Below are 22,928 nucleotides of genomic sequence, written 5' to 3'. Positions count from 1 at the left end.
CTGGGCTGTTTCTGGTATCTCCAAGCCTGAATGCTTGAAACCACAGTGAACAAAGCAGTTCTGAATTGTCCTGATAAAGGGTCTTGCCACAAAACATTGATTGTGTACTCTTTTCTCCAGGTATTGCCTGGCCTGCTGAGTTCCTCCAGCATTTTGTGTGTGTTGCTTGGATTTCCACTGTCTGCAGATTTTCTCGTGTCTGAATTGTCTTACTGCTTATTTCTCACCCACTATCTGTGACAAAAATCGCTGATTTGTGAACACAGCACACATAGCTGACGCTATTTAAAAACTGTTCGCTCTAAGCATGGTGTACTGTCTCATGGCCACACAAGTGCACACATCTTAGACTAGTTAGAAGCTGTTCAGCAGCAGTCTTCTGCTCCAATTAAGCGGCATAGTGTCCCAGCTATTTTCTCAATTAGTTTTTGTTCTTTAAGAGTTGTCCCAAGTAAGCAGCTGCCCCAGTTAACCAATGTCCCAATTAACCAGAATCCACTGTATTAGATATTTCAACTCTGTCATACCTCTCATAATCTTGTAAACTTCTATGAGGTTTCCCCTTAACCTCTGCCACATCAGTACACATTAACTTCTGTACATGGACATTACTTTTTACAGCACAGGGTTTGTGCTCTTGTTAATATTTATGTGTTTGATTGTTCAGAGAGAAATTCAGAAGCTGTATGAAAATAAAGCCTTTGTCTTCCTTGGCTGTGGACGAACGGTTGAGGACACAACATTCCAGTCACTCTTTCTAGAAGCAGTAAGAAATAAGTCAGATCTGGAGCACTTCATGCTGGTGTGTAGAGATAATGTGGATGAGTTTAAAAAGCTTCGTGAAAATATGCTAGACAAAGGTATTAAGGTGATCTCTTACGGGGATAACTACTGTGATCTCCCAGAATACTTTGAACGGCTGGCTAATGTCATCTGTCATCGTGGAAATCAAGGTATGTATGTTGTCAGGGAAGATTGAATTCAACTGCATTCTAAAAAATGGTCACATGGATTGATGTTTGCTACTGTAATAAGGCTGTGAGATTTTTCAAGAAAGATGTTCCATTTCAAGATGGGTTAATTTGGGAGAACTAGCTGCTATTTCTTATTGTTTAATTAATGTGCTGAAACTGAATATCTGAATATTAGACAAACTTAAGATTAGAAGAATACTAGCTAATTCATTGTGAGGAATGCATAATGCCCCATTGCCTTAAAAAGAACAGGTAAGTTATACCAAATCACTATAGTCAGGGTAAAAGTAATCAAAAGGCTAATAAACATCGATGAAGTGCTACATTATTTGTCTATTGCGCAAGAAATGGAATTAACAGTCAGTTAATCTGTCCCTCATGCTTGCTCTGCCATTCAGTGAGATCACGGCTAATTCCATTTGGCTGCATGGGTTAAAAGTTAGCATCATATTTACTTCTATCATCTCCCCTAGTGTTGCATTCCAGGCAGCTGCCATTCTCTGTGGAAAAACAAAAACTAAGTCTTTAAACTTTCCCCCTCTTACCTTAAAGCTATGCACTGCAGTATTTGACATTTCCATTCTGGGAAAAGTCTTACTATAATTTTTACATTCTTAATTCAGGTCACCTCTCAGCTTTTGCTACTCCAACATTATCTTTTAGTAATGCTCATTAATTCAGGCAACGTGCTAGGGACCTTCTTCTGCACCCTCTCCAAAGCTTCTGCATCCACCCTGTAATGCGGTGACCAAAACTACACACGATACTCCCAGGTGTAACCTAACCAAAGCTTTATTCAGCGGCAACATGACTTCCTGACTTTTATATTCCAACATCTCAAACAATACAGGCAAGTATGCTACATGCCTCCTTTACCATGTCACCTTTATTGACTTGCTTTGCTATTTTCAGGGTGGAATGGACGCTATGGGTGGCAGGGTGGAGATACGTCTCTACCAAAGGAAGTGTAAGATGCTCTTTCCCTCACCCTTGGGCAAGGTGTAGCGCCTGCTTAACTATGGGAGCAGGTGGTGGATGGTTGTATGACCATCGACACCAGGCAGACAATCTTTGAAGTGTATTGATAATGACTGTGGTCTCCTGTCTTGTAAAGACACTGCCCAGAAGACGAGAAATAGCAAACCACTTGGGTAGAAAAATTTGCCCAGAATAATCATGCTCAAGACCATGGTCCTCCACATTGTACAGCACAGCATATGATATCATCTAAGACAGATGATAGATGGGTACCCCAGAATTCCTAGTTCAATGTTCTTAATGACCCTTCCATTTGTGGTATACTTTCTTCTTAGAAGTACAGCATCTTATACTTGAGCAAGTTAAGTTTTATCTGCCATTTCTCTGCCCATGTTTCCTTTTGTATCCACTGATTCTTTTGACAACCTTCCTCATTATCCACACTTTGATGTAGCCACATCAGTCTCTTTTACAAGTGCCATTCTTCTCTGGTGACTAAGTTTAGATAGGTGGCCTGTGTGGCTGTGGTTTCATATTTTTTCCACTTTTTCCACAATGGACTGCACTGAGCTCTGAGGTATGCTTAGTGCCTTTGAGATCATCTTGTACCCTTCCCCAGCTTTGTGCTTCATATTATCATTTCCATAACTTGCCTTGAATGCTCTGTTGTCTTAATTTTGGTTTGGTCTTTTGAAAATCTACCATACTGTTGGACCTTACAGAGAGAGGGGGGTATTTATAAATTCATTGAAAACAGGTGATCCTCCAAATTTCTACATCAACAAATTGGATGAGTTAATATACAGTATTGCACTGAGGAAAGTTAGTGTAGGAATTACAAAGGCAATGAATACATTTTCAACCTCAATTTTGGTTTTAATTTTTAGTAAGTTGTTGACAGGTTTTGGAATTTTTCTTTTGTTTTGACATGATGCACAATATTTTGTAGATTAGCTCAAAAATTCTACTTCAATATATTTTAAGTTTAGAAAATGAGACAGTAAAATGTGAAAATAGTTGTGGCGGCTGAATTCTGTTTCAAGGCACTGCAAAATGCAGTCAGTCAGGAAAACACTCCATAATTTAGGTATTCTTATTATCAGTGTTGTACTCTTCTGTGATTTGCCACTTGCTCTCAGGATTCTAATTAATGTTGGAGGAAGGGTTGCACCTTTTAAAATGGAACCTGCTTGATAACAGTTGCATTGTTTAAGCAGTGGTTGAATTAATAGTACAGAATGCACAGACTGTTTGGCCCACTGAGATTTTACCAGTTCTCTGAAGGAGAACATTTGCTCATTCCTGGTACTTTTCTGGATTTTTTTTATCCTTTTAAATGTTCATCTGATTCCCTTTCAAAAGTATTGCATTACTTTAAAACTACTCATGTTAAATTCTAACTTCTCATTTTTATCTCCATTTTGTCTCAACCTCTTTCACAAATCATTTGGTTATGAATTACTGAAAATAATTATTTTATAAGATCCTTTCATAATTCTAAAACTTAACAACCTCTGATTTGCTTTTATTCTTAGCTCCAAGGGGGAAAAATACATCTTGTCAGATCTATTGAAATCCCTTACTGTAACAATAAATCTCTTGTACCAATACCAAAAAGCTTTCATATACTAATTTGAGGTGCCCATACCTGAACAAAGTATTCCAAATACAAGGGGTGATTTTATAAAATTATGAAGGGTTTTGGAGAGGGTGAAGGCAAAATCTTTTTCCCAGGACTGGGGACTCAAGAACTGGGGGCCATAGGTTAAAGGTGAGAGGTTAAAGATTTAATAGGCAAACAAGGGGCAACGTTTTCACCCAGAGGTGTCAGTATATGGAATGACCGGCTAGAGGAAGTGGTTGAGGCAGGTGCATTAACAACATTAGAAGAATTCTTGAACAGGTATGTAGATAGGAAAAGATTGGAGGGATATGGGCCAAACACAAGCAAATGGGACTAGCTTAGATTGTAAATCTTGGTTAGCATGGATCAGTTGGGTTGAAGGGTTTGTTTCAATGCTGTACGACTCTATTACTGGGACTAAGTGGTCATTTGTATATCTTTAACTTCCTGGCTTGTTTTTGTCCCATACAAACCCTAGCATTCATTTGTTCTATTATATTTCATAAATGTTGTCCTAAAAATGATCAGAAACTTCTTTAGTCTGTGTTCTTGCACTCCTTTAAAATTGTTCATTCTTCCTTGCAAATAACATTCTGTATATTTAATTTGATCTGCCATGTTTATCCTTTAGACCAACTTATCCAAGTCATACTGAAATCTGTTACCATTGCCCTCATTGATAATTATATTTCATGTTGTTTGCAAAGTTCAGAAGTATGTCCAAAATACTTGTAAAGCCCACAGGCTTGAATGTGAAGCCCTGAGATCAATATCCTACCCGGCTATGCAAGTTTTTCAGCCATTCAGGCAACACCTCTGGAAAGAGAACGTTAAATATTTTCCATTAATGGAGAGGGAGAGGAACTGATAGGACAAATTGAATATCTATATTCGGGTGAAATGTAAATGAAGTCATCTGATTTACAAACCAATGAGAACAGTTAGAAAGAACACACAGAAATGCTAAAGCTGCAAAATGCAGAGCTGTATGTAGAAAAGGCTATGTGAATGGAAGAAAACAGTAACATTATAGATTAGTGTCCAAGAGCAGAATTGGCCAGTTCTGATACAAATGGAGAAACAAGTTACTTAAAACTGTAAAATTCATTAAAGTCCAGAAGGATACATCATGCCAAGACAGAAGATGAAGCACTGTTCCTCAATCTCATGTTGGCCCTTGTTTTAACAGTGCAAGTCACAGAGAGGGATCAGAATGGGATTGAGGACCTTTGTGATATATGAACAAGAACTATATGTAACACCCTGCTTAAATGTAGGTGCAACTATTGTATTCTGTTGGAAATGTTTATTCACTTTTTTTTCTCTTGCCCAGGTCAACGAATGGAAACAGGTGACGAAATAAAACTGAGGAAATAAGCTTTTGCTTAGCTTTATAATATAGTTGAAGCACAACGCAGTAACTGACAGCCCAGAGGTCAACACTTGTTCTTACAAATAACACGGAAAATGTACGGTTCACAATGTTCCACTTCAGAACTGCACTAAAACACTCAATTTGAATAACACAAACTTCAATTTGAATTTGTTTTTCACTCAATAAGTTGGATTTTTTGGATAACATCACTGAGTTCTACCAGCTGAGACAACTCCTGCAATTCTACTGTTCATTTTGATGTAGCAATTTTGTACTGTTAAAGTGACTTCTGTACAGAATATTTTAATAAAAATCAATAAATAATATTACAGCTATGGCATTTTGAAATACAGTTTGGCAAGAAACAACGCAATGAATGAAGGCAGTAGTTTCCTGTTACAAATCTTGATTTTATTTTGGGCAAGCACACTACCCAGAAAATATACACAAATCTATTGCATAATTCTGTGGGATAACCTGCCCCTTCCTACATGTGTTTGTTCAGATCCATTCTCAGAATCTGGTTAATTATCACTGACATATACTATGAAGTTTGTTCTGCGGTAGTAGTATAGTGTGATACATAAAAATTAAAAAATTACAATAAGAATTTGTAAATACATAGTGCAAAAAGACAGCAAACATACTCAAGTAGTTTATGGACTGTTCAGAAATCTGGTTGTGGAGAGGAAGAAGCAGTTCCTAAAACAATGAGTGCTTCTTCGGGCTTTTGTACCACCTCCTTGATTGTAGTAATGAGAAAAGGGCATGTCCTTGATGGTGAGGGTTCATGATGGATGCCTCAATTGCTTTTAGAAGATGTCTTTGATGGAGGGGAGGCTAGTGCTCATGATTGAGCTGGCGTAGTTTAAAACTCTGCAGCTTTTTCCAATCCTGTGCACCTCCATACCCGAGAATGATACAACCAGGCAGAATACTTTCCACAGTTCATCTGTAGAAATTTACAAGTGCCTTTGGTGACATATCAAACTTCCTCAAGCTACTAATGGAATATAGCCACTGGCATACCTTCTTTGTAATTGCATTAATATGTTGGGGCCAGGATAGATCCTCAGGGATGTTGACACCCAGAAACTTCTGACTGCTCACCCTTTCCACTGCCGACCCCTTCAAAACTGCTGTGTCCCCTCCCAATTTTCTCTTCCTGAAGTCCACAATTCCTTGATATTGCACTTGTTGAGTGCAAGGTTGTGCAACACCACTCAATCAGCTGATCTATCTTACTCATGCAAGCCTCCCCAGCACCATCAGAAATTCTGGCAACAACAGCTGTGTAATTGGCAAATGTATTGATATTTGAGCTGTGACTAGCCACACAGTCATGAGTCTAGAGAGAGTAGAGCAGAGGGATAGGCACGCATCCTTGAGGTGTGTCAGTGTTGAGTGTAGCAAGGAAATGTTATTTCTGATCTGCACTGGTTGTGGTCTCCCAATGAAGAAGTCAAAGATCCAGTTGCAGAGAGAGGTACACAAGCCCGAGATCTTGAAGCTTGTTGATAAGTACTGAACAGATGATGGTGCTGAATGCTAAGCTGTAAGCAATAAACCCAGCACCCTGACATAGGTATTGTTGTCCAGGTGGTCCAAGACTGAGTAGAGAGTCAATGATTCTGCATCCACGGTAGACCTGTTGTGGTAATAAGGCAAACTGCAGTGGGTCAGGTCTGTGCTCAGGCAAAAGTTAATTCTAGCAATGACCAACCTCAAAATACATAATCACAATAGATGTGAGAGCTACTGGGCAATAGTTGTTGAGGTAGCTCACTCTGCTCTTCTTGGGTTAGATTGATGCCCTTTTGAAGCAATTTGGAACTTCTGACTGCAGCAGTAAGAGATTGAAGATGTCCCTGAACACTCCAACCAATTATTCATCAACAGGAACAGGAGAGGTTCCGGAGGTCTGGAGGGTTGCAGATGTTGTTCCCTTATTCAAGAAGGGGAGTAGAGATAGCCCTGGAAATTATAGACCAATGAGTCTCACTATAGTGGTTGGTAAGCTGATGGAAAAGTTCCTGAGAGGCAGGATTTATGAAGATTTGGAGAGACATAATATGATTACGAATAGTCAGCATAGCTTTGTCAAAACAAGGTCGTGCCTTACAAGCCTGATTGAATTTTTTGAGGATGTGACTAAACACATTGATGAAGGTAGAACAGTAGATGTAGTGTATATGGATTTCAGCAAGGCATTTGACAAGGTACCCTATGCAAGGCTTATTGAGAAAGTAAGGAGGCATGGGATCCAAGGGGATATTGCTTTGTGGATCCAGAATTGGCTTGCCCACAGAAGGCAAAGAGTGGTTGTAGACAGGTTATGTTCTGCATGGAGGTCGATGACAAGTGGTGTGACTCAAGGATCTGTTCTGGGACCCCTTCTGTTCGTGATTTTTATAAATGACCTGGATGAGGAAGTGGAGGGATGGGTTAGTAAATTTTCTGATAACACAAAGGTTTGCGGTGTTCTGGATAGTGTGGAGGGCTGTCAGAGGTTACAGTGGGACATTGATAGGATGTAAAACTGGGCTGAGAAGTGGCAGATGAAGTTCAAACCAGATAGGTGTTAGGTGGTTCATTTTGGTAGGTCAAATATGATGGCAGAATATAGTATTAATGGTAAGACTCTTGGCAGTTTGGAGAATCAATGGGATCTTGGGGTCAGAGTCCATAGGACATTCGAAGCTGCTGCACAGGTTGACTCTGTGGTTAGGAAGGCATACAGTGCATTGGCCTTCATCAATAGCGGGATTGAGTTTTGGAGCTGTAATGTTGCAGCTATATAGGACCCTGGTCAGACCCCACTTGGAGTACTGTGCTCAGTTCTGGCCACCACACTACAGGAAGGATGTGGAAACCATAGGAATGGTGCAGAGGAGATTTACAAGGATGTTGCCTAGATTGGGGGGCATGCCTCATGAGAATAGGTTGAGTGAACTCGGCCTTTTCTCCTTGGAGCAACAGAGGATGAGCGGTGACCTGATAGAGGTGTATAAGGTGATGAGAGGCATTGATCGTGTGGATAGTCAGAGGCTTTTTCCCAGGGCTGAAATGGCTAGGACGAGAGGGCACAGTTTTAAGGTGCTCAGAAGTAGGTACAGAGGAGATGTCGGGGGTAAGTTTTTTTACGCAGAGAGTGGTGAGTGCATGGAATGGGCTGCCAGTGACGGTGGTGGAGGCAGATACAATAGGGTCTTTTAAGAGACTCCTGGATAGATACATGGAGCTTAGAAAAATAGAGGGCTATGGGTAACCCTAGGTAATTTCTAAGGTAAGGACAAGTTCGGCATAACTTTGTGGGCTGAAGGGCCTGTATTGTGCTGTAGGTTTTCTATGTTTGTGTATCTCTGTTTTGAAAGGGCACCCCTCTATCCTAAGGCTGTGTCCTCCTGTTCTAGACTCTCCCACCATGAGAAACATCCTTTCCACAGCTACTCTTTCTTGGCCTTTCAACATTCAAAAGGCTTCAATGAGAACCCCCCTCATCCTTCTGAATTCCAGCGAGTACCAACCCAGAGTAACAAACGTTCCTTGTATGATAACCCTTTCATTCCTGGAATCATCCTTGTGAACCTCCTCTGGACCCTCTCCAATGCCAGCACATCTTTTCTAAGATGAGGGGCTCAAAACTGTTCACAATACTCAAGGTGAGGCCTCACCAGTGCCTTATAAAGCCTCAGTATCACATCCTTGCTCTTGTATTCTAGACCTCTTGAAATGAATGCTAACATTGCATTTGCCTTCCCCACTACCAACTCAACCTGCAAGTTAACCTTCAGGGTGTTCTGTACAAGGACTCCCAAGTCCCTCTGCATCACAGATTTCTCGATTTTCTCCCCATTTAGAAAATAATCTGCACATTTTACTACCACAGTGCATGACCATGCATTTTCCAACGTTGTATTTCATTTGCCACTTTCTTGCCCATTCTTCTAATCTGTGTAAGTCCTTCTGCATCCTACCCATTTCCTCAACATTACCTGCCACTCCACCAATCTTCGTATTATCTGCAAACTTGGCAACAAAGCCATCTATTCCATCATCTAAATCATTGATATACAGCATAAAAAGAAGTGGTCCCAACACCAACCCCTGCGGAACACCACTAGTCACTGACAGCCAACCAGAAAAGGATCATTTTATTCCCATTCACTGCCTCCTACCAATCAGCCAATGTTCTTACCATGTTAGTAACTTTCCTGTAATACCATGGGCTCTTAACTTGGTAAGCAGACTCATGTGGCACCTTGTCAAAGGCCTTCTGAAAGTCCAAATATACAACACCCATTACATCCCCTTTATCTATCCTACTTGTAATCTCCTCAAAGAATTCCAACAGGTTCACCAGGCAGGAATTTCCCTGAAGGAAACCATGCTGACTTTGAGCTATCTTGTCCTGTCTCAGCAAGTACTTCATCCCTTCATCCTTAACAATTTACTCCAACATCTTCCCAACCACTGAGGTCAGGCTAACTGGTCTATAATTTCCTTTCCGCTGCCTTCCTCCTTTCTTAAAGCGTGGAGTAACATTTGCAATTTTCCAGTCCTCTGGCACCATGACAGAGTCCAATGATTTTTAAAAGATCATTTCTAACAGCACCACAATCTCTAACGCTACCTCTTTCAGAACCCTAGTGTGCAGTTCCTCTGGTCCAGGTGTCTTATGTACCTTTAGCATCTTCTCCCTTGTAATAGTAACTGCACTCACTTCTCTTCCTTCACACACTACAACATCAGGCATACTGCTAGTGTCTTCCACGGTGAAGACTGACACAAAATACTCATTTAGTTCAGCAGCCATCTCCTTGTTCCCTGTTATTATTTCTCCTGCCTCAATTTCTAGAGGGCCTATATCCACTATCATTTCTCTTTTATTTTTAGCATACTTGAAAAAACTTTTACTATTGTTACGTACCCCATAACTGGGTGTCTGACCAGCAGAGAAAGAAGAATCCGTTGGAGTCTGGTGGTACCAAACTAAAGGTGTTTATTAGTAAACTACACAATACAATATCAAAAATGCAAATATACATATAAAACAAGTTAGCAGTAATAAACCTAAAAGTGTAGGAATAATAATAATCAATAATAAACAAGCTTTATCGATGTCTAGGGGTAAATGAATTGTCATAGGAAAGTATAGAGTTCAGTTCATAAATGCTGAAGTAGTTATGGTTGTTGTGTTGAAATCGTTGGAGAGAGAGAGAGAGCGAGCGAGCGAGATGTAACAGCAACAGTTGCGGCAGGCAAACCTTTTTGTAGCTTTCTTAATCCATCATATCGTTGTGGTCATTCAGTTATGACCCCTCTGTTCTTCAGCTAGACCGTTCTTCTGTGGTGGACTCGTCACTCTGGCATGAGTGGACACACACACAAGTCCCCACCGGCCCTGCTGTAACACTGTGAGCTTTACTGACCGATCTCCTGGTTCGGTCTCCGAAACTCCCACCTTTCTGTGGGTTCCCAACACTCAGTCAGTGTCCACTGGTGTGTCTGAAGGGTGTCTCTCCAGACCTGTCTTTTACCCCCACTCACGGTGTCTCAGCTATCCATCAACTCTGAATGACCGTGTCCATCAAAGCAGGCCACTCCTGCTATCTCCTGAGGGATGTTAAAGAGCAAAGTACAGTCCTTGTAGTAGAAGGTAAATAATCCAGGAAGAGTCATAATACAATAAATCAACAGTCTCTCTCCCCTTCTTATCTGTAGCAGATGTTCTTGCCTGGGCTTTATCTCTCTCTCTCAATAGCAGCATAGCAACAGCAATAGTTCATAGTTCTCGGGGGGGGGGGGAATGGTTAACTCTGCACCCCATTGTCCATCAGGTCTGTCCATCACTCATAACACTATCCACTCTGATATTATTTGCTAGTTTGTTTTCATATTTCATCTTTTCCCTTCTAATGATTTTTTTAGTTGTTCTCTGTAGGTTTTTAAAAACTTTCTGTGGAAAGCGGCCAGTGAGTGAGTGGGCCAGTGAAGAATTGAGGCTTTGACTTGAGAGGCTTCGACGAGAAGAGGCGGAGGATGAGTTTCACTCCAAGTGAGGTAAGGCCGGGTAAGTTCCTTTCAAAGGAGAAAGTTTCAAAAGTTGAGGCAAGTATTGGGTAGGTCATGGCAGCTGAGATCGGCCCCGTGATTTGTTCATCCTGCAGCATGTGGGAAATCAGGGATACTTCCAGTGTCCCTGACGACTATGTGTGCAGGAAGTGTGTCCAACTGCAGCTTCTGGCAGACCACATTGAGCGTCTGGAGCTGCGATTGGATTCATACTGAAGCATCCACGATGCTGAGAAAGTCGTGAATAGCACGTTCAGTGAGTTGGCCACACCGCAGGTAAAGGCTACACAGGCAGAAAGGGAAGGGGTGGCCACTAGACAGCGTAGCAGTAGGCAGGTAGTTCAGGAGTCCCCTGAGGTCATCTTCCTCCTAAACAGATATACTGTTTTGGATACTGTTGGGGGAGATGTCTCATCAGGGGAAGGCAGCAGCAGCCGAGTTCATGGCACCATGGGTGGCTCTGCGGCACAGGAGGGAAGGAAAAGGAGTGGGAGAGCTATAGTGATAGGGGATTCGATTGTAAGGGGAATAGATAGGCGTTACTGCGGCCGCAAACAAGACTCCAGGATGGCATGTTGCCTCCCTGGTGCAAGGGTCAAGGATGTCTCTGATCGGCTGCAGGACATTCTGGAATGGGAGGGTGGTCGTGGTGCACATAGGTACCAACGATATAGGTGAAAAACGGGATGAGGTCCTACAAGGTGAATTTAGGGAGTTAGGAGATAAACTAAAAAGTAGGACCACAAAGGTAATAATCTCTGAATTACTACCAGTGCCACGTGCTAGTCAGAGTAGAAATAGGAGGATATTTCAGATGAATACGTGGCTTGAAAAATGGTGCAAGGGGGAGGGATTCAAATTTTTGGGGTATTGGAACCAGTTCTGGGGGAGGTGGGACCGGTATAAACAGGACGGTCTGCACCTGGGCTGGACTGGAACCAATGTCCTAGGGGGAGCGTTTGCTACTGCTGTTCAGGAAGCTTTAAACTAATGTGGCAGGGGGATGGGAACAAGTGCAGAGAGACAGAAGGGTGTAAAATGAGGGTAGAAGCAAAAAGTAGTAAGGTGAAAAGTAAAAGTGGCAGGCAGGCAAATCCAGGGCAAAAAGCAAAAAGAGCCACTTTTCAACATAATTGTATAAGGTCTAAGAGTGTTGTAAAAACAAGCCTGAAGGCTTTGTGTGTCAATGCAAGGAGCATTCGTAACAAGGTGCATGAATTGAATGTGCAGATAGTTATTAATGAATATGATATAGTTGGCATCACAGAGACATGGCTCCAGGGTGACCAAGGATGGGAGCTCAACATCCAGGGATATTCAATATTCAGGAGGGATAGACAGGAAAGAAAAGGAGGTGGGGTAGCATTGCTGATTAGAGAGGAGATTAACGCAATAGAAAGGAAGGACATTAGCCTGGAGGATGTGGAATCGATATGGGTAGAGCTGGATAACACTAAGGGGCAGAAAACGCTGGTGGGAGTTGTGTACAGGCCACCTAACAGTAGTAGTGAGGTTGGGGATGGCATTAAACAGGAAATTAGAAATGCGTGCAATAAAGGAACAGTAGTTATAATCTACATATAGATTGGGTGAACCAAATTGGTAAGGGTGCTGAGGAAGAGGATTTTTTGAAATGTATGCAGAATGGTTTTCTGAACCAACATGTCGAGGAACCAACTAGAGAGCAGGCCATTCTAGATTGGGTATTGATCAATGAGGAAGGGTTAGTTAGCAATCTTGTCGTGCGAGACCCCTTGAGTAAGAGTGACAATAATATGGTGGAATTCTTCATTAAGATGGAGAGTGACATAGTTAATTCAGAAACAAAGGTTCTGAACTTAAAGAAGGGTAACTTTGAAGGTATGAGACGTGAATTAGCTAAGATAGACTGGCAAATGATACTTAAAGGGTTGACGGTGGATATGCAATGGCAAGCATTTAAAGATCGCATGGATGATCTACAACAATTGTTCATCCCAGTTTGGCAAAAGAATAAACCAGGGAAGGTAGTGCACCCGTGGCTGACAAGGGAAATTAGGGATAGTATCAAGTCCAAAGAAGAAACATATAAATTAGCAAATAAAAAGCGGCACACCTGAGGACTGGGAGAAATTCAGAGACCAGCAGAGGAGGACAAAGGGCTTAATTAGGAAAGGGAAAAAAGATTATGAGAGAAAGCTGGCAGGGAACATAAAAACTGATTGTAAAAGCTTTTATAGATACGTGAAAAGAAAAAGATTGGTCAAGATAAATGTAGGTCCTTTACAGTCAGAGAAAGGTGAATTGATCATAGGGAACAAAGACATGGCAGACCAATTGAATAACTACTTTGGTTCTGTCTTCACTAAGGAGGACATAAATAATCTTCCGGAAATAGTAAGGGACCGAGGGTCTAGTGAGTTGGAGGAACTGAGGGAAATAAACGTTAGTAGGGAAGTGGTGTTAGGTAAATTGAAGGGATTAAAGGCAGATAAATCCCCAGGGCCAGAGTGCTTAAGGAAGTAGCCCAAAAAATAGTGGATGCATTAGTGATAATTTTTCAAAGCTCCTTAGATTATGGATTAGTTCCTGAGGATTGGAGGGTGGCTAATGTAACCCCACTTTTTAAAAAAGGAGGGAGAGAGAAACCGGGGAATTATAGACTGATTAGTCTGACATCGGTGATGGGGAAAATGCTAGAGTCGGTTATCAAAGATGTGATAACAGCACATTTGGAAAGAGGTGAAATCATCGGACAAAGTCAGCATGGATTTGTGAAAGGAAAATCATGTCTGACGAATCTTATAGAATTTTTTGAAGATGTAACTAGTAGAGTGGATAGGGGAGAGCCAGTGGATGTGGTATATTTAGATTTTCAAAAGGCTTTTGACAAGGTCCCACACAGGAGATTAGTGTGCAAACTTAAAGCACACGGTATTGAGGGTATGGTATTGATGTGGAGAGAGAATTGGTTGGCAGACAGGAAGCAAAGAGTGGGAGTAAACAGGACCTTTTCAGAATGGCAGGCAGTGACTAGTGGGGTACCGCAAGGCTCAGTGCTGGGACCCCAGTTGTTTACAATATATATTAATGATTTAGACGAGGGAATTAAATGCAACATCTCCAAGTTTGCGGATGACACGAAGCTGGGCGGCGGTGTTAGCTGTGAGGAGGATGCAGGATGACTTGGATAGGTTAGGTGAGTGGGCAAATTCATGGCAGATGCAATTTAATGTGGATAAATGTGAGGTTATCCACTTTGGTTGCAAGAACGGGAAAACAGATTAGTATCTGAACGGTGGCCGATTAGGAAAAGGGGAGATGCAACGAGACCTGGGTATCATTGTACACCAGTCATTGAAGGTGGGCATGCAGGTACAGCAGGCGGTGAAAAAGGCAAATGGTATGTTGGCATTCATAGCAAAAGAATTTGAGTACAGGAGCAGGGAGGTTCTACTGCAGTTGTACAAGGTCTTGGTGAGACTGCACCTAGAATATTGTATGCAGTTTTGGTCCCCTAATCTGAGGAAAGACATTCTTGCCATAGAGGGAGTACAGAGAAGGTTCACCAGATTGATTCCTGGGATGGCAGGACTTTCATATGAAGAAAGACTGGATCGACTAGGCTTATACTCACTGGAATTTAGAAGATTGAGGGGGGATCTTATTGAAACGTATAAAATTCTAAAGGGATTGGACAGGCTAGATGCAGGAAGATTGTTTCCGATGTTGAGGAAGTCCAGAACAAGGGGTCACAGATTATGGATAAAGGGGAAGCCTTTTAGGACCGAGATGAGGAAAAACTTCTTCACACAGAGAGTGGTGAATCTGTGGAATTCTCTGCCACAGGAAACAGTTGAGGCCAGTTCATTGGCTATATTTAAGAGGAAGTTAGATATGGCCCTTGTGGCTAAAGGGATCAGGGGGTATGGAGAGAAAGCAGATACAGGGTTCTGAGTTGGATGATCAGCCATGATCATGCTGAATGGCGGTGCAGGCTCGAAGGGCCGAATGGCCTACTCCTGCACCTATTTTCTATGTTTCTATGTTTCCAATCCTCTATCTTCCCACTAATTTTCACTTTGTTGTATGCTCTTTCTTTTGCTTTTACAGTAGCCTTGACTTCCCTTGTCAGCCACGGTTGTACTATTTTACCATTTGAATATTTCATCATTTTTGGAATACACGTCCTGCATCTTCCTCATTTTTCCCAGAAATGCAAGCCATTGCTGCTCTGCCGTCATCCCTGCCAGCATCTCCTTCCAACTTACTTTGGCCAACTCCTCTCTCATACCACTGTAATTTCCCTTACTCCACTGAAATACTGCTACATCAGACTTTACTTTCTCTCTATCAAATTTCAAATTGAACACAATCATATTGTGATCACTGGTTCCTAAGGGTTCTTTTACCTTAAGCTCCCTAATGGCCTCCGGTTCATTACATAACACCCAATCCAGTATAGCTGATCCGCTGGTAGGCTCAACGGCAAACTGCTCTAAAAAGCTATCTCTTAGGCATTCAACAAACTCACTCTCTCGAGATCCATTACCAACCTGATGTTCCCAATCAACTTGCATGTTAAAATCTCCCATGACTATCATAACATTGCCCTTTTGACTCACCTTTTCTATCTCCTGTTGTAACCTGTGGTCCACCTCCCAGCCGCTATTGGAAGGCCTGTATATAACAGCCATCAGGGTCCTTTTACCCTTGCAGTTTCTTAACTCAACCCACAAGGATTCAACATCTTTTGATCCTATGTCACATCTTTCTACTGATTTGATGCCATACTTTACTAGTAGAGTCACACCACCCCCTCTGCCTACCTTCCTATCTCTCTGATATAATGTGTAACCGTGGACATTCAGCTCCCAACTACAACCATCCTTTCAGCCACGATGCAGTGATGGCCACAACGTCATACCTGGCAATCAGTTTTTAAGGCAGCAGTAAAGGTGCTCAGCACAGCTGGGAGTGAAGTATCACAGCTATTAATGATTGTGTTTCGCCTTGTAGGAAGTAATGGTTTGCAAACCCTGCCAGAGCTGACACATTCATCTGATTGCATCTCTTAACTTCAAGGTTCAGTTTATTATAAAATTATTTAAGTACAATATTTGTCTTCTCCAGATAGCCATGTTGGAATTGCATTTTCGCTCTTTAAGATAGCCTTCCATGGGTCATACCTGAACTAATTGTAGAGTTCTGGATCGCTGGCCTTAGATGCCACAGATTTAACCCTCAGGAGACTATAAATCTCCTGATTCACCTAAGCTTTTGGTTGGGTACACCCAGTATGTTCTCAAAGGCACACACTCATCCACACAGGTCTTGACAAAGTTAGTGATAACTGTGGCATATTTGTTCAGATCCAAAAGATGAATCCCTGAATATAGTCCAGTCAGAGTTTAGAGTAAACGTATTATCGAAGTACATATATGTCACCATATATAACCCTGAGATTAATTTTCTTGTGGGCATACTCAATAAGTCCATAATAGAATCAGTGAAAGACTGTGTCAACTTGAGTGTTCAGTGTACAAAAGATAAACTGCAAATACAAAAAGAAAAGTAATAATAATAAATAAGTGAGTAATAAATAACGAGAACATGAGATGAGTCCTTAAAAGTAAGTCCATAGGTTGTGGGAATATTTCAAAGTTATCCCCTTTGGTTCAAGGGCATGATGGTTGAGAAGTAATAACTGTTCCTCGACATGGTGATGTGAGTCCTGAGGACTTTGTACATTCTACCTGATGGCAGAAGTGAGAAGAGAGCATGACCTGGGTGGTGGGAGCCTCTGACAATGGATGCTGCTTTCCTGCAACAACACTTCATGTAGATGTGCTCAGTGGTGGGAAGGGCTTTACCCGTGATGGGAAGGGCTTTACCCGTGATGGACTTGTCCATATCTACTACTTCTTGTAGGATTTTCCATTCAAGGACATTGGTGTTTCCATACCAGGCTATGATGCAGCCAGTCAATATATTCTCCACCACATATCTGTAGAGGTTTGTCAAAGTTTTAGATGTCACAAACTTCTAAAGAAGTAAAGATGCTGCTATGCTTTCTTCCTAATTGCACTTACATGCTGGACCTAGGACAGTTCCTCCGAAATGATAACACTGAGGAAATTTGAAGTTGCTCATCCTCTTCACCTCTGATCCATTGATTATGACTGGCGGATAGACCTCTGGTTTCTTCCTCCTGAAGTCAATAATCAGCTCCTTGGTCTTGCTGACATTGAATAAGCGGTTGTTACTGTGGCATCATTCAGCCAGATTTTCAATCTCTCTCCTATATGCTGATTCTTCACCACCTTTGATTCAGCCTACAACAGTGGTGCCATCAGGAAACTGGAATATGGCATTGGAGCTGTGCTTAGTCATACGGTCATAAGCGTGAAGCGAGCAGAGCAGGGGTCTAAGCACACAGCCTTGTGCTGTACCTGTGCTGATGGAGATTGTGGAGGAGATATTTTTATCAATCTGAATTGATTGGCATCTGCAAGTGAGGAAATCAAGGATCCAATTGCCCAAGGAGGTCTTGAAGCTTATTGATTAGGTTTGAGGGGATGATGGTATTGAGTGCCAAGCTGTAGTCAATAAAGAACATCCTGATGTATGCATCTTGGCTGTCCAGATGTTCCAGGGTTGAATGAAGAGCCAATGGCACTTGCTGTGGACCTGTTGCTGTCCAATGTATAGGCAAATTGAAGTGGATCCAAGTCACTTCTCAGGCAGAAATTGATATGTTTCAGCACCAGCCTCTCAGAAAACTTCACAGTGGATGTGTCACACAGTAGTCATTGGTGCTTTGTTCTTCTTAAGCACTGGTATAAATGAAGCCTGCTTGAAGCAAGTGGGTACCTCAAACTGCCGAAGCAAGAGGTTAAAGATCTCAGTGAAGACTTCAGTGAATATTCTACCAACAGTCCTGTAAGCATTCTCTCACCTCTCTTAACGATACCTTTGTGGCCCTTACCGTTGGTGCTATGGTACTCCTGTATGCCTGGAGTAGAAGTACAGCTGGGTGATCGGACTTGACAAACTGCAGGCATAGGATGCCACATTAAGCATTCTTGATGGTAGTGTAACAGTGGTCAAATGTGTTAGCTCCTCTGGTTCCACAGGGACATGTTGATAGTAGTTGGTCAGAGACTTGAAGCTCATCAGGTTGAAATCCCTCACAATGATCAGGAAGATATGGTACACTGTCTCATGACTGCTGATCACAGTGCCCACTCAGCTCCTCCAGTGCCAGCCTGATGTTGGTCAGGGATGGAATGTACACTGCAACCAGGATGATGGGAGAAAACCCCCTCAGCAGATTGAATGGATGACAATTGGCCACCAGATGTTCCAGGTCAGAGAGCAGGACTGAGACAGAATGGCCATGGTGGTGCACTTTGATAAGGTAATCATAAGCAAACACTGCCATCTGGTCCATGTGGTGGAAGGTGAAGCCCTTAGGCTGAAGTGCTGTATCCAGAATGGTGGAGGGGGGTGTAGAACCACGTCTCTGTGAAGCAAAGCCCCTGGTGTCCCTCTGGTACTGCAGTCTTGCTCTGAGGTCTTCCATTTTAATTTTCCAGAGACTAGCTAGGAGGATGGTAAAGAGTGGGGGCCTCAGAGCCTCATGTTCAGTTTTACCTGCACTCACTACCTGGGTGGTTTACAGTCCCGGAGTGTGCTGTTCCTGAAGGGTGTTAGATAGATATTTTTTTAAAATCTTGAAATAATGTTGCTTACTGAAGTACCTAAGTTAGTGACTATAGATTTCAGCTGTGATAGTATTAAGTAGAAATATTTGATGATCCCCTTGGGAACTAAACACAGAGTTAAAGTTCAAAGTAAATATATTACCACAGTACATATACAGGTACGTCACCATATACAACACTGAGAGTCATTTTCAACTCTCTCCATCTGACGCCCTTACATTAGATTCAAGGATCAACTTGATTCACCATGTTAAGTATGGATATGCAATAAAATGTGCCTAAATACAAAAATACCAGCACGTGTTCACAATGTAAACAACATTATAAAAAGTGGTTTAAGGGGTTTACTCAGTGACTGACATAATAGAGGGGTGGGCTAACTAGTATGGTTGATCAGATTAACTGTCTGGGGTAAGAAACTTTTAAAGTGGTATGAAGCTTTTGTTTTAATAACCCTGTAGTGCTTTCCAGAAGGGTGCTTTTGGAAAAGGCAGTTTGCTCAGTGGGTAGTGTGTACAATGACTTTTTTCCTGCTCACTTCTTTACCCTGGACACATACAAGTCCTGCAGTGATGGTAGACCGCACCCAATGACCTTTTCACCTGACCTGACAGTTCGCTATAGCTTTTGCATATTGTGAGAGGGTGTTGTGCCAAACCAGACAGAAATGGCAGACGTGAGGATGCTCTCTCTGATGGTAGAATTGCACCAGTATGTTTTGGGGAAGATGGAATTTTACCAACTGCTGAAAGAAGTACATCCTCTGCTGAGACATTTTGTGAATGAAGGAGATGTGGTTCTCCCACGAGGTCCTACGAAATAATGATGCCAGGGGTCCTGAAGGTTGGACCAGTGCTAAATGTAGATAGATGATGAGTGGTTGGAGAGGAGACTCATTTCACCTGAAGTCAATATGCACCTCCATGTAATTGAGAGCATTCAACTCCAAGTTGTTGTGATTGCACTGGCTTGTTTACTTCCTAGCCGTACTTAGATTCATCATCTCTGGTGATTAGTCCAATGACAGCGGCATCATCCGCAAACTTTAGTAGTAGTCTCTCGAAGTCTGAGGAAGACAGATGTGTTGCGCAGTCAACGTCAGTGGGCACGCATATGACTTCTGAGGCCGAAGTCTGAAGCGCAGATACTGTCGCAGATGGGGCAAGGAGCACCGCCTGTTGGGGCAAGGGCAAATGCCTTCCTGTGTCTTTCTTGACTCGCCTTGAGGCGCTGCATGCGCCAGTTGGCTTGGAAGTTGTTTGCTGCCTTGGAGCACAGATTGCGCCACTTGGACCAATCAGCAGCAGTGTGTTTGAGATCGCGGGGCTGGAGTTTGGCCCACTTAAGGTTTGACTTGAGGTTGTCCTTGTACCTCTTCCTTGGGCACGGTTGCCCTGCTCCACAAACTTTATTAGTCTAACAAATGTGTCACTGGAGACAGAGTCATTGGTCTATAGAGAAAATAGGAGAGGGCAAGCGAAGGCACCCTTTTGGAGTACCAGTGATGACTGAGTAGGATGTGGAGATGTGCCTCCTGTCAAAGAGGAAGTTTGTGATCCACCTGCAGATGGGACCTGGTGCATTAAGTTTGGAGAGTTTCTCTTGAAGAAGCTCAGGGATGATGGTATTGAAGGCTGAAGTGAAATTAGAAAGAGAATTCTGACATACAGTATTTACTGTGTGTAACTGCATCATCTACAGATCTGTTGGCTCTGTAGATGTGCTGCAACAGACCTAGAAAATTTTGAGTTATAGATTTGAGAAATGACATCTTCACTATTACTGACTTGAGTGCAACTGTCATTGAATCCAGTGATCTTTGATCTTTTGTGGAGTGGAATAATAATGATTTTTTGAAACATGCTGGGACAGTGCATAGTTTAAGAGACTGAAAATGTCTGTGAAAACTGTAGACAGCTGTTTAGCATAGTGTATAATGATCACAGGGGAGACAGAGTCAGGGCCAGCAGCCTTCTTGATATTTTGTTTCCTGTAGAGATTTCTCACCTCTTTTTCTTTGTCAACAAAATTTGTAGGGCATTGGTGATTGGTTGAATGGGCACTAGAGGGGGTCTTTTTTTTAAAACACCACAGAAACAATTTATTTCTCTCCGTTTCACTGAAGCTCCTTTATAACAAAGCGAAATGCTGGATACCATATTTACAGAAAATATCTACAAAAGTGTCAGGATAGGAACAAGACATCTGTAAAGGAGAAGTCGGTCACCAAGACAACGTCACCGAACTTGGTCCTAGAATCTTCAGTTATCTCCAATAACTGCATGACAAGTTTGCCCCTCCGATGGTCAATCTTCATCATCTAAATTCCTTATTTTAGGAAGCCTCTTCATCTTCAATCTTGGGTGCCAAATAATACTTGATGTGCCCCATGTCTGCAATCTTGTACTCCACCACCAGAGGAATGTCCGCTGACATGCTGAGTGTGACTGTCGGCGAGAGAGGAGTCGCTTTTGTGAAGAAGTTCAGATACCGTAGGGCAAAGGTCAGTTGCACAGGCTCGTTCATCTCAATGGTCACTGCCTCCTCCTCTTTATCCACGTTGCTGGTCTGCGACAGCTTAACGTTGCTTGTCCCCAGTTCGCCACTGGCGGAGAACTTCACGCCATCCTTGGCGCAGGAGATCACAACAGCGTCACCAATCTGGCTCAGGTCTCGGCAGATCCGGGCAAATTCACCGGACGGCATTTTCACCACACAGCTGTACTCCTGCTCTGGAATTCCAAGCTGCTCAACATCCAAGTCCATCAGCTTCATCTCATAATCAGACACCTTCTCCTGATTCTGTGATTCGAACACCAGCGCCAGTGTGTCCGCGTTGTCCTCTGCTCTCAGTGTGATGATATCCTCGTTGCCAGCACATTTAAGAATTTTGGACATGCTGCTGAGATTTACCCCCATGGATAGATTTCTGTCGCAACGGTATGTGTCGAACCCGTCGCTGCGAAGGGTGAGCTGAACCAGGGAGACATGCGAACTATCCATGGACTGTAGGCTGATGCCGGTCAAGCTGATGTCCCAACAAGCTTCGGTGATCAGATCCTTCAGGGCCTCCAGCACCTTCTTCAGGATGCTACCCTGTACCAAGCGAGCCTCGAACATCTTTACAATTAACTATCAAGCACTTGCAACAGACTAAGATAAAATAAAACTAAGTTTAATGGAAAGGACTGCAGCAAACAGACAACGATTCACTCCTGATCTCACCAGCAAATGAACCGAGGGGGTCTTTTAAGTGTGCTCTATGAGTCAAATCTGCAGTAGAACTAGTTTAACTGGTTTGGAAGAAGGGGTTATCAGGGCATGGGAGTATATTGGTTTTGTAAATGGGTCGTGGACTGAAGGCCTTTCTAAACTTAAGAACAGTCATTTGCAGAAAAGTGGTTTTCCGGTTTGACTGTACAGTATTTGACAGCTCTGATTGCCTTTTCCAGCTTCTATTTAGCCTCTTCTGAACTTCTCTATCTTCACTCCTGTAGCCCTCCTTCCCCAAACACAGCTGTTTAAGCTCTGCATTGAACCAGGGTTTACTATTAGACAAACCCTGGTTCAACGCAGAGCTTAGAAATGACAAACAACACACCCATCACCAATCCCTGTGGCACACAGGTCTCCAGTCCAAAAGGCAACTATCTACTACCATTCTTGAGCTTCTCCTGTGAAGCCAATGTCAAATCCAATTTACTACCTCACTCTGAATGCCAAGCAACTGAATCGTCTTGACTAACCTCCCATTGGGGAGGTTGTCAAAGTACTTGTTAAAGCCCATGTAGACAACATCCACTGCCTTTCTTTCATCAACTTTCCTGAGAACCTCCCCAAAAACTCTTATAAGATTGGTTAAGACGTGATCTACCACAAACAAAGCCATGTTGACTATCCCTAATCAGGCCTTGTCTAATAATTTACCCATTACTGGTGCCAGACTCACCAGCCTGTAATTTCCTGTCTTATTCAGAGTCTTTCTTAAACAACAGAACAACATTAATTATCCTCGAATCCTCCAGCACCTCACCTGTGGCCAAGAACATTTTAAATACCTTTTCTAGGGCCCCTGCACTAGCCTTCCACATGTTGAGGGAACATCTTATTAGGCCCTGGGGATTTATCCACACTAATTTGCCTCAGGACAGCAAGCACCACTCGCTCAGTAATCCAGTCCATGATCTCACTGTTTT

At 42.5% G+C, this 22,928-nt stretch overlaps 1 protein-coding gene and 1 pseudogene across 2 annotated transcripts in view; one reads left to right on the top strand and one right to left on the bottom strand.

Annotated features, from left to right (window-relative positions):
- fam118b (family with sequence similarity 118 member B) overlaps nucleotides 1–5,282 on the top strand; it is a 50,724-nt gene extending 45,442 nt beyond the window's left edge. For both annotated transcript variants that reach the window (XM_073029684.1, XM_073029683.1), the window contains exons 6-7: nucleotides 668–953; nucleotides 4,910–5,282. In XM_073029684.1, coding sequence (XP_072885785.1) covers nucleotides 668–953; nucleotides 4,910–4,953 — 330 coding nt within the window. In that variant the 3' untranslated portion in view covers nucleotides 4,954–5,282. The remainder of the gene's footprint in view (nucleotides 1–667; nucleotides 954–4,909) is intronic.
- Nucleotides 5,283–20,851: 15,569 nt separating this feature from the next.
- LOC140716786 (proliferating cell nuclear antigen pseudogene) lies at nucleotides 20,852–21,964 on the bottom strand (annotated as a pseudogene).
- Between the last annotated feature and the right edge of the window lie 964 nt (nucleotides 21,965–22,928).

Source organism: Hemitrygon akajei, chromosome 26 (assembly GCF_048418815.1).
Source record: "Hemitrygon akajei chromosome 26, sHemAka1.3, whole genome shotgun sequence".
NCBI classification, from domain to species: domain Eukaryota; kingdom Metazoa; phylum Chordata; class Chondrichthyes; order Myliobatiformes; family Dasyatidae; genus Hemitrygon; species Hemitrygon akajei.
Note: the sequence above shows the minus strand (reverse complement) of the source record. Positions and strands in the feature narration are given on the sequence as shown.